The 13,728-nt window shown below is 56.9% G+C and overlaps 3 protein-coding genes across 10 annotated transcripts; 1 reads left to right on the top strand and 2 right to left on the bottom strand.

Moving 5' to 3' along the window:
* Positions 1-686: 686 nt before the first annotated feature.
* SDHAF1 (succinate dehydrogenase complex assembly factor 1) lies at positions 687-1,905 on the top strand. The gene has a single exon (XM_010601623.2). It carries the CDS (start codon positions 886-888, stop codon positions 1,228-1,230), a length of 345 nt encoding a protein of 114 aa, XP_010599925.2. The 5' UTR covers positions 687-885; the 3' UTR covers positions 1,231-1,905.
* Positions 1,906-2,473: 568 nt separating this feature from the next.
* SYNE4 (spectrin repeat containing nuclear envelope family member 4) lies at positions 2,474-8,135 on the bottom strand. The gene is given in 8 exon segments (XM_064293517.1): positions 2,474-3,453; positions 3,544-3,602; positions 4,803-4,907; positions 5,689-5,937; positions 6,010-6,205; positions 6,371-6,498; positions 6,977-7,127; positions 7,308-8,135. Coding segments are annotated over 8 exon segments (1,200 nt in total). The 5' UTR covers positions 7,436-8,135; the 3' UTR covers positions 2,474-3,269.
* A 546-nt stretch (positions 8,136-8,681) lies between these two features.
* Positions 8,682-13,626, bottom strand: ALKBH6 (alkB homolog 6). 8 transcript variants are annotated; one of them, XM_064293513.1, is made up of 8 exons: positions 13,561-13,572; positions 12,924-13,028; positions 12,753-12,831; positions 12,382-12,450; positions 10,914-10,974; positions 10,433-10,584; positions 10,092-10,208; positions 8,682-9,105 (listed from the first exon to the last, which is right to left on the bottom strand). In XM_064293513.1, the coding sequence occupies exons 3-8, from the start codon at positions 12,819-12,821 to the stop codon at positions 8,842-8,844; spliced, it is 732 nt and encodes a 243-aa protein (XP_064149583.1). In that variant the 5' UTR covers positions 12,822-12,831; positions 12,924-13,028; positions 13,561-13,572; the 3' UTR covers positions 8,682-8,841. The 8 variants fall into 8 exon arrangements, with proteins under 8 accessions (XP_064149583.1, XP_064149580.1, XP_064149579.1 ...); XM_064293510.1 differs by lacking the exon at positions 12,924-13,028 and having other exon boundaries at positions 12,382-12,408; positions 13,561-13,626; XM_064293509.1 differs by lacking the exon at positions 12,924-13,028 and having other exon boundaries at positions 13,561-13,623.
* Between the last annotated feature and the right edge of the window lie 102 nt (positions 13,627-13,728).

The raw sequence follows: 13,728 nt of genomic DNA, 5'->3' as shown, positions 1-13,728 counted from the left end.
GGCAACCACAGCGGAGCTGCGGCCGACGACCTGACGCTCCCCGGCGGGCGTCGGGCCACCAGCCTGGGCGACCTGCTCCGGGCCTGCGGGACTCGGAGCTTCGACGACCGGTGGGGCTCCCAGCTCCCGCCGCCCACCGGCAGGGGGCGCCACCACCCAGCTCCCGCGCCGCAAGCCGCCTTCGCCGGCCCGGCGCCACGCCTCTGCGTGTCTCCCCGCAGCGCCGACAGGCAATCCCGCCGGCCACGACCCGAGATTCCGCCACGTGACCCTGCCCTCCCGACTCAGACCTGGCCTGGGGGAGGAACGCCGGGAGCTTCCGAGACGGTTGTAATAAACGACTAATGACAAACGCGCGCGGGCCTGCCTTCTCCCTGCCCTGGGGACCGAACCTCCGGCTCCCCGCTCCTCTGGCACCCAGGCGTTAGGCCAGGACGCGCTCGCCCCTCCGACCCAGGACCTGAACGTCCACGCGCCCAACCCTTCCCCTCCCCTCCGGGAAACCGCAGGCGGCTCAAGGGCACCGACTTCCTGTGGGGCGGAGATTCCAGCGAGCCAACCAGAGGCTCCGCCCCGCCAGTGTGACGTACAGCATCGCTAGCCAATGGGGCACGACATCACCGGAAAGAGCTCCGCGGGAGGCGGGACTGGGGGGGGGGCGCACGGAGCGGAAACGTCTGCTCACGTGACCGCCCGCTTAGCCGGACCCCTGCGGCCGAGCCGACCTCGGGGCTGGGTGCCCCTGACGCCTGCGGCGCAGCGGGTCTCGCGGCTGGGTGCCCCTGACGCCTGCGGCCGAGCGGGCCTCGGGGCTGGGTGCCCCTGACCCCTGCGGCCAGGCCGACCTCGGGGCTGGGTGCCGTGGGCCGCTGCCCGCCCGCCGCCATGAGCAGGCCCAGCCGGCTGCAGAGGCAGGTGCTGAGCCTGTACCGCGAGCTGCTGCGCGCCGGGCGCGGGAAGCCGGGCGCCGAGGCGAGGGTGCGGGCCGAGTTCCGCCGGCACGCCGGCCTGCCGCGCTCCGACGTGCTGCGCATCGAGTACTTGTACCGCCGCGGACGGCGCCAGCTCCAGCTGCTGCGCTCGGGCCACGCCACGGCTATGGGCGCCTTCGTACGCCTGCGGGAGCCTGGCGGTGTGGGAGGCCCGGGGGGCCTGCCCGACGACGGGGACGGCCCGCGGAGTCCACTCGAAGGCGCGAGGGTACCGAAGACACCGCCCGGTGGACGGTGACCGGCGGAAGAGCCCACTCGATGGGGCCAGGGGGCGCGCCTGCCTGCGTGGGGAAGCTGGGGAGCCCTCCTGATGGAAGGTTAGAGGTCTCCAGAGCCTGGCTCACCGGTTAGTGGAATCAGAGAGCTCTTCCGGCGGCGTGAGGGGCTCAGAGAGTCCCGTGATGGACACCAAGAGATGCTTGCTGCGTGGTGACCTGTCGGACTCCCTGCAGGACGGTTTGGGGTGGGACGCCCGCTGGCTGGACCTCATCAAGCTGAGAGCTCCTTACCCAAAGGCATGGGGGGCAGGGATGCCTCCCTGATGGGCAAAGAGAGACCGAGATACCTCTCTTGATCCCTGAGAACATAACCACCCCTTAGTTTCTCAAAATGACTCACCTTTCCCATACTTTGAGAAGAGCAGACTTTTTGCTGAAAAGGAGTTTGGGTAAAGATACCCTGATGGACGATAAGAAGTCTGGAACCCCTCTTTAGAAAACCCCGCCCCCGTTAATTGTGACAAACCAGGACTGGTCAGGAAGGAGTTAGGGATCCCTCACCCCAGCTCACCAACTCAAGCCCCCTCAAGACCTCTATTGATGGTTCTGAGGGGTATCTCCAACCCGTGCACACACACACACCCAGGGCTGTTGAACAAAGGGAATAAAATTAAGGATGTGCTTACTGCCCTGTTGGTGGTCTCAAGGGTTTTGTGTGCTTGGGGATTTTTTCAGAGGCACCAGCACGTACCCATAAGTGGCCTTCTGGGAGAGGATGAGTATGGAGAGCTGTCTCTTCCCCCTCTAAAATCCTCTAGACTGGCCCACTGGTTGAAGCAGCAGAGTTCTCTGGCTTGGGCAGATCCAAGGAAGGGTTAAGTAGGGCCACACTGTGAGTGCTCATGAGAATTAAAGGAGCTGGGATCTGTGCTAAGTGCACCCCCGGAGCCCAGCCCAGGGCTCCTGCCTCTGTTCTTGAGTCTGCTTCTGCTCCACTTCTTGTCCCAATACCTTTAGCTCTTGGGAGGGAGATAAGCTTCGACACCTGAGGCTGGAGACAGGACTCTAGGAGTAAACCCTGGCAGTTCAGCCTGGTGTTGTCAAGATCTGGGGAAGGGGATTTCACAGTCCTGACCAGTCATGGCCCAGCCCAGAAGCTCATCACGTAGAATGTCTGAACAGAGCACCTGTACAGACACACGCACATCTCCTGAGCCCTTCCTGTACATGCCGCTCACTTCCTGTACATGCCGCTCACTTCCTGTACATGCCGCTCACTTCCTGTAGCAAGCACCTGTGCCAAGCCTCAGGGTCTTCACAGGCAGGACAGGCCAGAGTGCTGGGGAGTTACGTCTCTGAGATCAGCCCCCAACCAATGAGGGATGGAAGCTGTGATATAAATGCTACAGCTTCCTCACCCTGTGGGTGGGACAGCATCCCTAGTGTTCCTCAAGTCTCCTAGAGGACCCCGGTGGGTGGTGGTCCCTGGGTGCCAGGAGCCACAACCAGCTCATTAACTCACCCAGCACTGGCGTCCTCCCTTCCCTCTTTACCTTCCCCATTCCCTACCAGTCTTCTTAGGATCACCTCACAGATAAAAAAAACTACGTGTGCTTGAATCTTTCTCTCAGGGTTTGGAGGAACCCAAACCAAGACAGGCTGATTCACAGGTTCTGTGCTCAAAGCCAAGGGGTTTGTGGAGACAGGCAGGGGTGTGTGCTCAGGGAGGGGGCCATCCAGACACATCAGGGCCTTATCCTAGGTTCTGGGTACTTAAGCACCCAATAAGGAGTTCTGGTGGCACAGTGGTTAAAGCACTCAGCTGCTGACTGAAAGGTCGGTGGTTCTAACCCACCAGTCGCTCCTCGGGAGAAAGATGTGGCAGTCTGCTTCCATAAAGATTACAGTCTTGGAGACCCTAAGGGGCAGTTCTACTCTGCCTATAGGGTCACTGAGTCAGAATCAGCTTGACAGCAATGGATTTTTTTTTTCAAAGCCCCCGATATCCTCACACATCATTTGACTGTCACCATCTATTTCACGTGTCTGGGCTGTGTACTCAGGTTGGGGGGGGACCATTGACATAGCTGAGCACCAGGTAGGGTGTCCTGGCCAGTCGGGCGTGAGAGCAGCAGAGGCCCCCTGATATGGGCAAGGGCAACATGGCACCCACCAGGAGGAAGAAGAGGAGGAGGAGGAGGAGGAGGAAGGTCAAAGGCTGCCTGGGTGCAGGAGCAGCGGCTCTGCAAAGGGAAATGAGGTGTCAGATATATGGGTGTGCTACCCCCAGAACCCTTCCCCCACACCCCAAACCCACCTCCCAGGCATCTCACCCAGGATCCATCCCCAGCATCACATCCTGGGGACTGGGGGATGCTTGCCTCTTCTTGTCCTGAAGGTAGACAGCAGCCAGCAGCAGGATGAAAAGAAGTAACACTTACTGTGGATTTTCCCTGACTACTGCAGACCTGCAGGGCTGGGCTTATTTTTTTTCCTTTCCTAGGATTCCTTCTGTCACCAAATTGTGTTCCCCAAAAATATCTGTCAGCTGGGCTAGGCCATGATTCCCAGTATTGTGTGATGGTCCACCATTTTGTCATCTGATGGGATTTTCCTATGTGTTGTAAATCCTACCTTTATGATTTTAATGAGACAGGATTAGAAGCAGTTATGTTAATGAGGAAGGACTCAATCTACAAGATTAGGTTGTATCTTGAGTCAATCTCCTTTGAGATACAAAAGAGAGATGGAACAGAGAGATGGGGGACCTTATACCACCAAGAAAGGAGTGCTCGGAGCACAGCTCATCCTTTGGACCTGGGGTCCCTGCACTGAGAGGCTTCTAGACCAGGAGAAAATTGATGACAAGGACCTTCCCCCACAGCAAACAGAGAGAGAAAGCTTTTCCCCCTGCAGCTGGTGCCTTGAATTCGGACCTCTAGTCTCCTAAGCTGTGAAAGAATAAATTTCTTTTTGTTAGAGCCATCCACTTGTAGTATTTCTGTTATGGCAGCACTAGATGACCGAAGCACCCAGAATATCTTCAAATGGAGTCAGTGTTTTATTCATGCCTGCACTACATTCAATCCCCTTTTTCCTAGTAACAGTAGTTCAGTTGGAGAAGGGGGCAGTCAGGTTCAGCAAGGGCAGCTGACTCCATATCCCCGCTTCCATGATTGGACAGGTGGCCCAGATCTGGCCAATCAGAGCACTCCACCAACCTGGCCACTGTGGTTCAGAGTACAGCCCATGACCCAAGCTGGGCAAGTGGGAGTCAGCCCTGGGACTTTGGCTGTTGTCAAGGTGAGAGGCACTCTTCTGCCCCCAAGGTGGGTAAACCAGTGGGAAGTGAGTGCATAGCTGCTGAGGCAGTCTTTTTTTCTGAGAAGGACGCCATCCTTGGGGAAGTGTTACCGAGAGAGGGTGAGACTGAGCCCTAACAGTATTTGAGGTGCTGAACTTGAGGTACCTGGATTTCTCAGTTACATGAAAAAAATAACATCCCCTTTTTTGTGTAATTCAGTTTGGGTTGGTTTTCTGTCACTTGCCATTAAGATTTCTGAGTGATCTATCTGGCTAAGGACCAGCTCACCTGAGGCTTCCGGGTCAGGGAGCGTCTTCGGTGACTTGATAAGTGTTTCTGGTGGCTGAGGTCGAACGTGAGCATGTCCTGCCAGGAGAAGGAGGTTTAGGATTCCTTGGAGAGCCAGCAACAAAGAGGCAAGAGGTTGGAGAGGGCCTAGGATTGGGGGTGTCATAGGGATGAGATTTTGGGAAAGAGATCTTGGGAGAGGCAAAGGGGGCAGAGCCAAAGAAACAGAAGAGACATTATTTATTCAACAAATATTTAATGAGGGTCTGTTACACACCAGGCACTGTTCTAGAGCTGGGGACACAGAGCAGGTAGAAATAGACAAAGTCTTAGCCTCCATGGAGCTTATATTCTACAGGAGAGAGACCATAAATTAATGAGCAAATGTATAACGTCAAGATGTGGTCAGTGCTGTGAGGAAGAACAGTGAGACAAAGGAGTGGTGGTGTCTGGTGGCCAGGACAGGCCTCTAAAGAGGTGGCCTTGGAGCAGAGCCTGGAATGAAGTGAGGGGGTGAGCTGGGGATGCGCCAGGGGGCTTTGAGGTGGGAGAGAATTTGGAATGTTTGAAGAAGGGTCAGGAGGGTAGTGTGGCTGCAGCAGGGTCAGTGATGGGTAGAGTGGGAGGGAATGAGGCTGAGGATGTAGATGGAGACAGACGAGAGAGAGGAAAACAGACAGAGTGAGCTAGAGGGAAACAGAGACAAAGACAGACACGTGGAAGGAGGGAGAAAAACACTGAGACACAAAACAGAAAGAGACACCAAGAGACAGAGATAGAGGGAGACACACAGACATCAAGACCTCCTGGAAAGGGGAGGACCCTGCTAGGGGGCACACGGAGGTGTCCTGTGGGTGCCTCGTGGGGGGTGCTCCCCTGTTCTTACCTCAAGGTCTTGTCCTCTGCCCTGGGGGCCCCTGTGGCCACACAGCTCACAAGGGGCCCCTGGTGTCCAGGCTGCCTTTTGGCCCAAGGGCCCAAGGCCCCCCACGTCCCCTGCTGGGTCCCACTCCAGCTCTGCAGGGGTAGGGAGGCCACCGGGTGCCCAGGGCCCCCAAACCCCACCAGGTCCTTGCCCATCTGAGTCCCCTTCAGCCTCCAAGTCCTGGTCCAGCCTGTCTGCCTCCTCAAACACCTGGATCAGAGGACAGAGGTTATGGGGGTTGGGATTGGGGCCCAGGCCAGGGACCACCAAGGTGGGGCATACCAGCCTGTAGCTGACCAGCTTGGCCTGCAACCTCCACAGCCACCGGAATATGCTGTCTCGCTGGGCTCTGAGGGCCCTCAGGACCTGCTCCTGCGATGCCTGGGCCAGAAGCTCACCCTGCCGTGCCAGCCCCTCACTGAACGCCAGCAGCGCATCCACACTCTCAGCTGCCCCTCGTAGGTCTGCCTGCAAGGCCCGGGACACACGGTTGGAAGTCACCCCATACATACATTAGGGGGCCCAGAAACTTGGGATCTGGAGTAACACCCCCCATTTCTTGTACAAAGGCTTGGAACATGGAATAAGCCTGTATATCCCCCCTGCCCAAGGAGCTCACTCCCATCCCTGGGGCCTGCCCACCTGCAGCTGGACCATCCCACTCTGGGCTGATGCCAGATCCAGGTGCTGCTGCTGGAGGCCCAGCCCAAGGAAGCAGAGGCCCAGGCTGTCCTGCTCAGCCTCCAATACCTCGTGGCCAGAGATGAGGTGCTAGGGAACACAGGGGCCCAATCAGGGCCAGTGGTGACCAGGACCACCACCCCACTTCACCTCTGCAGCCTTGTTCCTTCTGGGTGATTTCTCTGCATCAGAGTCCATCTCTGGGTCGGCACCAGGCCTGGGTGGTTCTTACTGGGAATCCTTTCCAGTGGAGCCAGACTGGGGGACCTCTAGTTCAAGGTCTCCAGGTTTTCAAGGCTCCTAGAAGCTCGGATATGCTGGGGTTGAGGGTTTAGACAGGAGGAGCATGATGGGGCTGTCTGTACCAGGGCCAGTGTTGAGATGCTTCTCTCCCATTTGGTAAAATACTGAAATACTTCTGTACTTCTCGGTAAAGAACAATTTCCCTGAGCCCTTCAGTGTTCCTTTCTCCTGCCTTTTACAGAATCGCCCCCTCCTCCCTGAAGTGGAGGCTAGACCCTGGGGGACAAAGAGGAAGCGGGGGCTGGCACAAGAGGCTTCAGCTTACCTCACAGTGTCTGCCCCCGGCTGGCTCCTCATGGGAAGAGGCCGTTGGCAATCTGGGGGTGCTGGTGGTAGGCTCAGTGCCTCCCAGCCCACCCTGGAAGTTCTCAAGAGGGTCCAAAGAGTCCTGCCCCAGTTTCTGGGCCTGCTGTAGCCTGGGAGGTAGGAGGCATTTGACGGGGCCTCAGTGCTCCCGCTGTCCAGCCCGCCCCACCCTGCCCCATCCCTACCTCTCACATCCCCAGGTGATTACAGCCACACTTTCTACCCTCATGGGGTGCTTGCCCCTGCCCCCATCGTCCTGGGACCCAAGTTTCAAGAGCCCCAGCCCCCACCTGATTCCCTCCTCTTCAGATGCAGAGCAGAGGGTGCACCCAGCAGTGTCCGGTTCCCTAGGGGCTCCAGGGGGGTGATCAAGGGGCTCTGATGGGGTCCCAGGGTCTGGAGGTAGGGGCAGGGCCATAGCTGGGGGCCTGGGGACAGACAGTCAAGTGAGGGCCCCCAGTAAGAGCCTTTCCCTAGCCACAGGTGTTCCCCCAGACCTCCTCGTCGGAGCTTACCTAGGCCTGCAGCAGTAAGAGAAGCCCAGGTGCTGGTCTGGCTCCGCCCCATCCAAGTGGAACCTGGACCCAGGTAATTTGATGCCCAGCTCAGGTGACAGCAGCACCACTTAACTCCTTCCTCCCTAGGGTCAGCAACTGAACCTCCCAACCCCATCCCACTCTGCCATGGATTGAATTGTGTCCCCCCGCAAATATCCGTCAGCTTGACTTGGCCATGATTCCCAGTACTGCGTGATTAGCCACCATTTTGTCATCAGGTGGGATTTTCCTATGTGTTGTAAATCCTACCTCTATGCTGTAGATGGAAACCCTGGTGGTGTAGTGGCTAAGTGCTACAGCTGCTAACCAGGAGGTCAGCAGTTCGAACCTGCCAGGCGCTCCTTGGAAACTCTACGGGGCAGTTCTGAATCGACTCGACGGCAGTGGGTTTGGTTTTATGCTATGGATAAAATGAGGTTAGCGGCAGTTATGTTAATGAGGCAGGACTCAGTTTACAAGACTGGATTGTGTCTTGAACCAATCTCTTTTGAGATATAAAAAAGAGAAGCAAGCAGAGAGACGGGGGACCTAATACCAGAGCCAGAATAGCGTGTCCTTTGGACTTGGGGTGCCTGCACTGAGAAGCTCTTCCAAAAAAAAAAAAAAAAAAACTGTTCCAGTGGAGTCAGTTCTGACTCATAGTGACCCTATAGGACAGAGTAGAACTGCCCTATAGTTTCTAAGGAATGCCTAGTGGATTCGAACTGCCAACCTTTTGGTTAGCAGCTGTAGCACTCAACCACCATGCTGCCAGGGTTTCCTTGAGACGCTCCTAGTTCAGGAAATATTGATGATAGAGAGATGATGAGAGAGAATGCCTTCCCCTGGAGCTGACACCCTGCATTTGGACTATTAGCCTACTACACTGTGAGAAAATAAACTTTGTCTGTTAAAGCCATCCACTTGCGGAATTTCTGTTATAGCAGCACTAGACAGCCAAGAAAGCAGCACTAGATGACTGAGACACACACTGCATGCTACAAGTATTCTGGATATAATCCTCCAACACTCCCCCCCAGGACCCACCCCATCCATTTAAGATCCCAGATGCAGCACCCCTCAGGAACCCAAACATCTGGCTCCCACCCCAAAACTCTAAAACCGAAGGAAGATATTTTTGGTTTATTTAGAATAGGGTCTTTTTCTGTGGTTCCACAATGTTACTGGAGAAATAACCCAGGGAACCCCCTCTGTCCTAAGGTTCCAAGGCCACAGGTCACAGCTCTCCCGAAGTGGGCAGGAGCCCGGGAATCCCATCAGGTCCAGGTCACTTGCTGAGGAGGAGACTGGCGCGCAGCACGCGGGGCACGCGGCGGATGGTCAGCGAGATGCGGGTGCCGCGGGCCAGGTGGGCTCCAGGCCGAGCCGACGGGCAGGCGGTCGCGTTGGGCGGCAAGGAGGCGGCGTCGAGGGCGTCTACGCGGGTGGCTGCGATGCCGTGGAGGAGGCGGGTGTAGGCGGTGCCACGGAGCACCAGCAGGCTGCGAGGTTCCAGCAGCAGCGAGGTGGTGGGCCTGGGCGGGGGCCGCGGCTGCAGAGCGAGTGAGGGTCAGCAGGCCCCCAGAGGTGGGGAGCGGGGAAAGTCAGCAGGCTTCTGAGCCAGGGGCAAGCTTGTTTCTCCGGACGGGGCTTTTGGGGCCGGGGAGTGAAAATCAGCGAGTACTGGGCAGGGGCTGGGGAAAGGGGGCCGAGGGGGTCAGCAGTTCCTCCAAGGGGGTGGGAGCCAGGCTGCACATAGGTCCAAGGGTCACCCCTCCCAGGGGCTGCAGCTGTGATCTCCAAAGGGCTGGGTCTGGGGTAGGACCCAGGGATCAGTGGCCCCCAGGAAATTAGGTATAGCTGGGGCTGGGAGGGTGTGGCCAAAGTCAGGACCTTGGGGAACAAAGTGAGCCCCAGGGAACAGAGAGGTTCCGTGTGTTGGGGTGAGTTTCTGTGAACGCTAGGGAGTCAGAAATGCGTGGCCCAGAGAAAGAGGACCAGAAGCTGCTGTCATGGGCAACCCTAACAGAGGGCTGTCAGGATATCTGGGGGTGTCCTGCACCACAGATTGCATTATTGGAATGGCAGGGGGGATGTCAGTGTTTGGGTGCCCTGTGCAGTGGGCAGTGAGTCAAGGTATCTGGGAAGCTGCTGGAATACTCCATGAGCGAATGGCATTGGGGTACCTGAGAAGACTGAAGTGTCTGTCAGGGAACGGGGGAATTCCATGTGGGGAATATGTAGGCCTTGGCCTGTTGGAGCACTCTGTGGGCCTGTGGGGTCAGAGGATGTGTGGGGTGTTAGGGATAGCCAGTCAGCAGGTGGGGGCATTGGGGTGTCTGTGAATATTATGGTATCCAGGACGCCCTGCCAGTAGATAGGCCGGGGTATCCGGGAGAATGTGGGTGTACTCCATGAGGGGGTGGGAGGTATCTGAGGGGGCGTCAGAGGTACCCCTCGAGTAGGCAAATGGGGGCATCTTGGAGGATGTGGGATGTTGGGTGCCCACCAGTGGCTGTGGCAGTGCTCAGGACCCACCTGCTCGGGAGCACCATCGTCGTTTGGCTGCCGCGGCTCATAGAGATCCAGCATGGTGTGGGAGCCCAGGCTGATGGTGGTGATGGTCGGGTAGTACAGCGGCCCATCCTCATGAGGCTGGGGAGTGGGCACCAGGGCTAGCAGGGCAGGAGCCCATACCCCCCACCCTCTAGGATTATGGGGGGCTCCCAAGCTGAGGACAGGGAGATGAATGCCTGGTTGGCATGTGTGGCTACTTGATGAATGCAGAGGGTGGCTAAACAGGATGCCTGCCCCATGGTACGTCAGAGGTCTGGGGGGATGCCATGACTATGGGGGTTGGGGTGAGGGTGTGTAGTTACCATGATGCCCTCCCCAGGCAGATACTGGTTCACGAGGACATGGTTGGCTGGGAGGCCCCCAAAAAGGCTGAGGTCAGACACCTTGTCCACATAGCGCTGGAGCCATAGGGGCAGTCGCTCAGGGACCATCCCCCGGGGATGGGGGAGCCCACCTGGAGGGGAACAATGCAGTCCTGAGGGCACCAACCAAGGAGTGGTTGGCAGCACCCTGACCCCCTCAGGGAACCCTCGCCCTTTGGAGATCACCACCCAACCCTTAAAGGTTTCTGGACTTCTCCAGACCCCTGGACCCTCTGAGGTACGCCCAACTCATTAGGAAGTCCTTGACCCTCAGAACTTCCACAGACCTCTTAGAATCTTCCTGACCCCTTAGGATCCCTTGAACTCTTAGGGATATACAACATCTTGAGACAACCTGACCCCAGCCCCATGCCCCAGCTCACATCCTCAAATCGCCCATGCCCCAGCCAGGGCCACTTACCCCAGTTCTGTAACTTCCTCCCAGAGAGCTGGGTCCACTTTGGTTTTGGGGCATTGGAGACCTGGGAAGTGGGGAGAGTGGTTACTCCCTGATTGTTCCACCCAGGCCAACAGGGATGTCTTTACCTGGGGTTGGAAATGGGGTATCTCAGTGTCTGTAGGATCGTTCTCTGGGATAGCGTGTTCCAAGGATTTTGCCATTTGCCTTCTCCCCTGGAGAGGCCTCTGGCCCCAAAGTCTACCTGTGTCTACCAGGATTGAGGAAGGGCAGCAGGGCGGCACAATCACGGTCCGAATGTACTCAGGGGTGGGGGCTGGGCTGGGTTCTTTCAGCCCAGCAAATAGTCTGCACTCTGTAATTTCCTGATTCCTGGGCTACGTTAGCACAGTCTGAATTCTGGAACCTCCTTGTTCCCATTGTCTGAGGGAGAGAGTGTGCTAACCTGGGCTATCTCAGCACAGTGACGAGAGTACTTTGAAAGTCCTTCACTGTCAAGATCCCAAGAGTCTAGAATAGGCTATCTCAGTACAAGAAATCTATAATCTCATTCATTTCATGGATATGGGGCTGGACTGGGCTGCTTCAGCCCAGGGATTCTGAGATATGTAACTTCTTCAGTCCCAAGAACCCAAAGGTCTGGAATGGGCTATCTCAGTACAACAATCTGTGTTGTGTAGTCAACTTGTTCCTGGGGCTCAAGCTAGAATGGGATATCCCAGCATAGAGAAAATGTGTGTTCTGTAACCTCATTCCTAAGGATTTGAGGCTGCAAAAGGCCATCCCAATGCAGGGACTCTGAGCTTTGTAATTACTTTTTTCCCAGATCTTAAGAATATGGGCTGGGCTATCTGAGCATAGGTGGTTTGTGCTTGGGAACCTTACTCCTAAGACTCTGGGTCTATGATATCTCAGCACAGCAGAGAGTTTACTCTGTAACATTCTGATCCCTGGGCTAGCTCAGCACAGAAATCTGAACACCGTTAACTCCACATTCCCCAAATCTCAAGGGCCTGAACTGGGCTATCTTAGCTTATGTTTATAACCTTCTTTTCTTTAAAATAGCAGGAATGGGCTATCTCAGCACAGGGAGCATGAGCTCTGTAACTTCCTTGTTCCTGAGACTCTGGGGTTGCACTGGGCTATTCCAGTATGAGGAATATAATCTCGGTAACACCTTCATTGGGGGTCTAGACTGGGCTATCTCAGCACCAGAGCCTGGGCTCCATAATAACCACCTCCTTCTAAAGATCAGTTTGGTGTCCCTGGGCCTCCTGGTGAAGGCTCATTCTGACAGGTCCCAACAGGTCCTGAGGGAGGAACAGGGAAGGTGGGGGATGGATGCTGTGTGGCACCCTCCTTCCGGCCAGGTCTTCACTGCAGCTTTGGGGACTCTTACACAGGGGCTGGGATGGGGGTTGAGAAGGGATCTGGGAAGAGGGAAAAACAGACCAGGAGGGCATGGGGTCACCTGTCGAAGCAAATACTCCTCCTCTTCCTTGGAGATGAAGTCAGGGACGTAGTAGATTACAGGTGGTGCCTGGGATAGAGAGACCACCCCTGAAGGTGTGGCCCTTCAACCCACACCAGAGTCCTATCACTGCTGAGCAGCAGCCCCCTTGGGGGCAGAGCTTAGGATATCCCCATACAGGCTGGGGCCTGGAGTCTAGGGACCCATGCCCATTGAGGAGGAGGGGGCTGGACCATGAGGGTAAGAATTAATTTGGAGAGAGGGGCAGTCCCAGCCCACAAACCCAGGAGTCAGTCAGCCTGTCTATCCCCACCTCCCACCCCTGTCCCCTAGTCCCCACCTTCACCCTCTCCATCCCCCAATCTGACAACCTGCTCCACCCTGAATGGTTCCAGGGCCGGGACCCTGGCGTCCTGCTCCTCCATTGACACCAACTCCATGCACCCTGTCCTGTGGGAAAGAGAGGACACGCTGAAGTCCCCAGGCCTCCCACCCTCCAGCCATGAGCCAGCCTTTTGCCCCATCCAGGGCCAGGATCTCACCTCAGCCCTCTTGAGAACCGCACTTGGTCTCTAACACCTGAGTCCTCAGCATCTCAAAAGCCATACAACAAGCCCCAAGGCTGCATGCCCAGACATAATGAGCACCTGGAACAGTCCCCACACTCTCAGGCCTCTTGGAGAACGTCCTCCGACCCGCACGTAGAGAGAGTCTTTCTCAAGTGTTCTGCACATACATAGCCCCCAGGGCTGCACCCCAGAACGCCTTTAAGCACCTCAATTTGAGCCCTCATCCTAACTTCAGACCTGCAACCTTGAGCCCAGCTCTCTAGCAACGCTTAGGGCCCCCATGGAGCCCTCTCCAGCCTCAAGCCTCTTCGGATTCCCCATTCGGAGTCTCCCCGTGTTCTAAATCTGAGCCTCCTCGTATCCTTCCACTCTGAACCTCCGAGACTTCCTTCCCCTAGCGCCCCCCACACCCCAGCACCGCTGGACCTCTAGCCCTGAGTCTGACCGCTCTCAAACCCCCTTCCCTCCCTGAACCCTTCAGACCCCCCACTGAGTCCTCTAGGACCTCACACCCTGAGCCTCCACGAACTCCCACACTGAGCTATCCCGGATCCCCCCTCTCAGCCCTCTCGGACCCCCATCTCCTCCCCGGACCACCTCCCACACTGACCGTCCACCACTGCCCCCTCCAATTTCCAAATTCAACACGCTCCCCATCCCTTCCCAGCCACTTCCGCCCCACATTGCTGACGCGAGAATCCCCAGACCAATGGGAACTCCCAAAGCCCCTAAAGGGCCCGCCTCCCACCCAATCGGCACTCTCAGCCAGTGTTCGCCC

Source organism: Loxodonta africana, chromosome 11, assembly GCF_030014295.1.
Source record: "Loxodonta africana isolate mLoxAfr1 chromosome 11, mLoxAfr1.hap2, whole genome shotgun sequence".
In the NCBI taxonomy this organism is placed as follows: Eukaryota; Metazoa; Chordata; class Mammalia; order Proboscidea; family Elephantidae; genus Loxodonta; species Loxodonta africana.
The sequence above is the reverse complement of the archived record's forward strand: the minus strand, read 5'-3'. Positions and strand labels throughout refer to the sequence as shown.

What these genes read in the sequence shown, in the direction of transcription:
- SDHAF1 (XM_010601623.2), top strand. Translation starts at nt 886, where the DNA reads ATGAGCAGGCCCAGCCGGCTGCAGAGGCAGGTGCTGAGCCTGTACCGC.
- ALKBH6 (XM_064293509.1), bottom strand. Translation starts at nt 13,607, where the DNA reads ATGGGGAGCGTGTTGAATTTGGAAATTGGAGGGGGCAGTGGTGGACG. An exon ending in GGAGGGGGCAGTGGTGGACG is followed by an intron (nt 12,832 to 13,560) that starts GTCAGTGTGGGA and finishes TCTTTCCCACAG; the next exon opens with GACAGGGTGCATGGAGTTGG. An exon ending in ACGATGGTGCTCCCGAGCAG is followed by an intron (nt 9,106 to 10,091) that starts GTGGGTCCTGAG and finishes CTCGCTCTGCAG; the next exon opens with CCGCGGCCCCCGCCCAGGCC.